The 6,000-nt window shown below is 49.0% G+C and overlaps 1 protein-coding gene across 1 annotated transcript in view; it reads left to right on the forward strand.

The window, feature by feature from the left end:
• VIT (vitrin) overlaps window positions 1-4,586 on the forward strand; it is a 116,008-nt gene extending 111,422 nt beyond the window's left edge. Inside the window, exons 13-14 of the mRNA XM_024753557.1 lie at window positions 537-1,050; window positions 4,408-4,586. Coding sequence (XP_024609325.1) covers window positions 537-1,050; window positions 4,408-4,586 — 693 coding nt within the window. The remainder of the gene's footprint in view (window positions 1-536; window positions 1,051-4,407) is intronic.
• The last annotated feature ends 1,414 nt before the right edge of the window (window positions 4,587-6,000 follow it).

A 6,000-nucleotide genomic window follows, 5' to 3' on the forward strand; every position in this document is an offset into this window, starting at 1 on the left:
GGGGGGTTGGTGAGATAATCTAAGAACATCTAGCGTGGTGCCTGACACATGTGTGGAACCCCCTTCCTGCTGGATGCAGGGCTGCTCTGGAAACAATTCTTTAGCTATGTCTCATGCGTGCCTTTTGTTTTCCCAATCACAACAAAAGCTTTCTTTAATCTCTCTTGGGTTGATGCCCACCAATGCCAACTTCATGGCTGGCTGCCAGTACAAATGAACAGAGGGGCCTGAGGAGGCATAAATATGAAGCTGAAACCAGTGATTCCCCTCTCCCTGTGGATTTGCTTGACTGATGGCTCTCCACAAAAGCAGAGACCTGGCTGAGGGCGTGGGAGTGAGTCCAGGGATAACTTGACGGGTCTCTGCCCCGGTGAGCACCTGACTGGGTGAACCGAGATGGAGAGAGCGCATTAGGAGGCCTGGTGCAGAAAATCAAGCATCTGCCAGCTTCTTCCCCTGCCCCGGGGGTCAGGGGGCGTGACGAGGGGGCGTGGCCAGGCCCCTGACCTGGCGGGTGGCCTCCCCCTGTCTTCCAGGCTGTGTGCAGAACGAACGGCTTCTACTCGTTCAGTGTGCAGAACTGGTTCAGCCTCCACAAGACCGTGCAGCCCCTCGTGAAGCGGATCTGTGACACCGACCGACTGGCCTGCAGCAAGACCTGCTTAAACTCGGCCGACATTGGCTTCATCATCGACGGCTCCAGCAGCGTAGGGACGGGCAACTTCCGAACGGTTCTCCAGTTTGTGGCCAACCTCAGCAAAGAGTTTGAGATTTCCGACACGGACACGCGGATCGGGGCCGTGCAGTACACCTACGAGCAGCGGCTGGAGTTTGGGTTCGACGTGTACAGCACCAAGCCTGACGTCCTCAACGCCATCAAGAGAGTGGGGTACTGGAGTGGTGGGACCAGCACGGGGGCTGCAATCAACTATGCCCTGGAACAGCTCTTCAAGAAGTCCAAGCCCAACAAGAGGAAATTAATGATTCTCATCACTGACGGGAGGTCCTATGACGATGTCCGAATACCGGCCATGGTCGCCCATCACGAGGGTGAGTGAGCTGGTCTTGCTGACCAGTCTGGGGCTGAGCATCCCTCTGGGGCTTGGTGGACCAGTGGGACAAAGAAGGGACTGTCTCTCTATGCACTGGTTTTGCCTATCACCTAATAAACTGTTCAGAACTGCAGGGAGAGTGTTAGGGGTGTAGTTCAACACTGCAGGCCCCACTGGGCAGCAGAGAAGGGTCAGGCAGGGGGCACCACGGTGGCTTCCACAGTGTCATGGCAAACCATGGCCTGTGGGTGACTGTGGATGTTAAGGTCCCACACTGAGGCAGGGCACACCAACATGTGACACATTGAAGAGGAACTTGACTCATGGCTTTCATCTCCATTGAAGACCACGAAATTGTGTTAGAAATTTGAAGAAAATGGATGTTTTAAAAGAAAAGTGCTACTTTTGTAAGCAACTGCTAACCAGATATTGGAGGTTTGGGGGAGACCTCAAAGAAATTTTCATTCAAAATATTTAAAGAGATATTTCCATATGAAAATTTGGAAGAGAGCAACAGAAAATTTACAACCATGAAAAGTGAGCAAACTATTTTTGTAAATTTAGAAAATCGGTCATATTTAATGCTTTTTGACAGAATCTATGTATAACCAGTTTTGAAAGTGCCATAAAATACCAGGAAAATACAAACAACCTGGAGAAAACCCCAAGTGATAGTAATAATAGTAATGATAACAGAAGTAAACTGAGTGGTCAGTGAACCAAAAACCTGTAGATAAGTACTAGTGAACAGACTCACTCATTGTGGGGGAAGTTTTCTTGTCTGCCTACATTAAACTTGGTTCAGATGCAAGATTTTCCATATTCTTTAAAGCTGCTTTTAGTCCTGCTTGAAACAAGGAGGGGTGTAAAAATAAACAAGCCTTTAGGAACCAGCAGTTCTGGCTTCTGGAAACCAAAGTAACCAGACACCAAGTTCAGACGGTCTGCCCAGTGATTTGCCCTGTGCGGAGCCCTCATAATTGTGGGATGGCAGGTGGCCCACGTGCCAGCCTTCACAGGGCTCCTTGGGCTCATGTCAGCAGAGGGAAGATGGTTTACGGCTCAGAAGCAACCTGCCCAAAGTTCCAAAGTGAGTGGGAGGACGCAGGTGGGGCAGCTCTCGACAAGCCCAGGGCTCTCCTGTTTTTTCCAAACGTCTGGTCCCACTCATGTTCAGCTCCACTCACTCATTTTCCTAGATGCCCCTCCTTTGCACCTCACCCAGAGGGTAGCCTTGGCCTACTCGTCAAGAGAAGTGAAGATCAAGGGAGATGTCCTGGGCACTATCAGTGCTGTTATGTTCTGGGCAGCTTTAAAGAACAAGGACCAATAGATGCAAGTGACATGGAAGCAATGAGCACTGTGGGAGTGTCCAAGCCGAGGCTGGGTTGCCAGTAGAAATCTCTAGTACTGCTTATGCTGTCTTTACTGGGGGGCAGTCCTTCCATCTTTGAGCAGAAACGAGGGCTTAGTCAGTCTAAGCCCCATTCTGCAGCCAAGCTGTTCCTGCAGCCACTTGGCAGGGGTCTAAAGCCCAACGCTGGCTTTTCCCAATGTGGACCGTGTTCAGAGAAAAGACACTGGAGAGGTAAGAGAAGGAACTGGCAGCTTAACTTCAGCTCAACGAGCCACAACAGAAGAACAGCTTAGGGACTTCCCTGACAGTCCAGTGGTTAGGACTCCGAGCTTACATTGCAGGGGGCACGGGTTGGATCCCTGGTCTGGGAACCAAGATCCCTCATGCCGCGTGGCACGGCCAAAAAATAAAGGCCAGCTTAGACCAGAACCACGTGAGGTGTGGATGGCTCTCCGCTCAGCAGGACAAGGCACCCGGAAGATGCTGGAGAGAGCGATGTGGGGCCTGTGAATGGCTGGCGGGGGAGAGGAGCCTGGCCGGAAACCCTCACCCAGGCTCTGCCCTCTGTCTCATGGCCATCTTGCTAACCCCGCCCTGGCCAGCCTGGAGGGGGCGTGGGAATAGGTCAAGCTCCTGCTCACCAGGCAAGAACCACACAGCAGGCAGTCTGTTTCCCCACTGAGAACAGATCCCTGCCCTCTGAATTCCTCTCCTCCCTGCTCCATGTTACAGTCCAAACCCTTTAATCCTACTATGCTCGTTCCCATTTGCATCTAGACCAGCTCAAGTCCCTCTCTTCCTAAAAAGGGAAATAATTCTCTTTGACCCCATGTTCTAGCTCCAGTTACCACCTGCCTCCTCTTTATAGCCACATTTCTGGAAAGAATCAGCTATATGTGCTGCCCCACATCTTCATTTCTTTTTCACTCTCAACTCACAGCAATTCACTTGGTTTCTATGGCATCTACTCCTCTGCCGCTGCTCTCTTCAAAGGCTACCAATACCTTGTTTCTGTTTCTTCTGAATCCAAAGAGCGCTTTTCCCTTTCATCTTCCATGACCTCCTGCATCAGTCAACACTGCCCGCCACTTCCTTATCGGTAAACACTTACTTTTCTGTGGTGATGGAGCAGATGCTGGGTCACAGCTCTCCAGGTCCTTGTGCAAGCAGGGTTCCTGCACCGGGAATGAGGTTGGAGCCTATGGCTTATAAAGTCACCCTCAAGACCAAAGTAATTCAATGCCGCCGTTTTTTTGTCTAGGTTTGCAGTAGAGGGAGTTTATTCGCAAGGCAGACAGGAGAACCAGCCTCAAATCTACCGCCCCAAGGGCAAAGAGCTCGGGGTATTTATAGCAAGTAAAGGAGCAGGGCGGTCTGAGGCGTGGGGAGTGTGATTAGAAAAAGGTGTGGAAGTGTTGCTCTGCGCAGGCGTAACCAAGCTACAGGCCTCTGCGCTTGTTCTAAAGGTCACCAAGCGGGCACTCGCGCATGCCCCGTTGGAGGGTCAGTGGTCCTATTCTGTCTTAACCAGCTCAGCTGAGCTAGACGCAGCTGACGCTAAGGTCAGCTCACAGCTGACTCCAAGTTTCTGGAGTACAACTTGGACAAACATCTTACTGTTTAGGCTACGTGCCACTTGGAGGACATGCAAGTCTTAAAACGACCTTGATTAGTGAAGGCAGGTGAAATGGATTTGACACCAAAGTTTCACTTGTCCAAATGTCATCCCCATGCTGCTCCTGGACATGAAATTCTTATCATGCATTTACTCCATTTTCCTGTTTTTTCTCTCCAAAAGACTGTAAACTCCTATGAGATAGCAACTATACCGATTTTATTGCTGCTGGCATACAGCAGATGTTCATGCTTTGGGCACATTTCTGATTGTGGACTCGGTTGCCTTCAAGCACAATGGCCAACAGAGCAGCAGGAAGGCAAGGATTCATTTCAGTACTTTCTCTTGGGGACATTTGCTTCATCTACCCTTTGTCCCCACAGGAGTGATCACCTATGCCATAGGCGTGGCATGGGCTGCACAGGACGAGCTGGAAGTCATCGCCACTCACCCTGCCAGGGACCACGCCTTCTTTGTGGACGAGTTCGACAACCTCTACAAAGTTGTTCCCAAGGTCATCCAGAACATTTGTACAGAGTTCAACTCACAGCCTCGGAACTAAATTCAGAGCAGGCAAAGCACCAGCAGATGCCGCCTTCCCGACTGGCTCTCGGACAACCCCCAATGCTTTATGGGACACACGTGGGGCAGCAAGGCACTTAGGGCTTGGAAACCACATGTTGTTATTTTTCTTTGCCAGTGTGGTTTTTCATACTTCGAAACACAGAGTTAGAAAGGTGATCATAAATTTGTAGAATGAGCCAAAATAATACATCGTTTTGGGAATGCTGGGGATTTTACATTTTGAGAATTGTTTTCAAAATAAAAATTGAGAATAGAACACAGCACTTACGAAGGCTTAACTAGAGCTTTTGTGAGATTTGTAACATTTTTATTTCCCATTAGAATTCTGTAACTCTCCACAAGTTTCAGTTTTTGTCATGACAATATAGGAGAGGCTTAATTACATGTTTGACAGGATTTCATGCAATCACTCTGACCGTGTCATGGGTAGTGTTCACAGGGTTTGTGGCAGGGCCACCTCTCTGCTCTACTCATGCCCCAGAGCACCTGCCGGACACTCTCTCCTGGCCCAAGGTGACAGCGCACCCACGGGGGTGCAGAGACGAGGTGACAGCAGCACGGCGGCGCCTGATTTACCTCCCTGTTCTCTGTTATCAGAATCACGGTGTTCCTGCAGTATATGGAGCAGCTGGGGAATGGCCCTGGAGGACCACACTGACCTGGCTCTAAAAGTGGTGCATCCGGCTGGTGCAGCCACTCTCAGCCCGAGCTACACATTAGGATCACTTGAGAGTACAATGCTTGTTCCCAGGCCCCACGCTAATCCAGTGAAAGCTGAGTCTCTGGGAAGGGAGTCTGAGCGCTGGCAGGTGGTACTGACGATATGCTGCCAGGATTGAGAACTACTGAGCTGCCTCGGAGGGGTCAGTGTTAGAGCTGTTTCCTGGGAGAGCCCCTGTTTATGCCTGTTGTTGTGAGTCCCATTTAGTTTAGCATTTGTCTTGCATATTTCATTTGTTAACTAGATACTGTTATTACTAGTTGCATTAAAATAAGCTGGCATGGGTTTGGTTGAACTCCACTTTTTTTTACTTCTGGCTTCTACCAAGGACTCATTTATTAGGACGTGAAATTACATACACCATAGGGAGACATTCAGAAGAATCCTAAATAGAGATGAATAACTTGACAAGTTATATCCTGTAAAAATGTGTGCTGGAGAATGCTACTCTGAATGGAGGCCAAAAGACAGTACCTGTGTCAATACTTGGGACAAAATATTTACATAAGAAATTCTGAATTGAAAATAGCATCCATTTAGCAGAATTTGCATAGAACTTACCAATTCTCAATACCTGAGGAGTTATTGTCAATTAAAAATGTTGTGGTCTACAGAGAAAGGTGTCAGCAATTTCAAATTTATTAACGATAGATTTTATTTCGAAAGCAAT

The sequence above is a fragment of the Neophocaena asiaeorientalis genome, unplaced genomic scaffold (genome assembly GCF_003031525.2).
Source record: "Neophocaena asiaeorientalis asiaeorientalis breed wild unplaced genomic scaffold, Neophocaena_asiaeorientalis_V1.1 scaffold171, whole genome shotgun sequence".
NCBI lineage: Eukaryota > Metazoa > Chordata > Mammalia > Artiodactyla > Phocoenidae > Neophocaena > Neophocaena asiaeorientalis.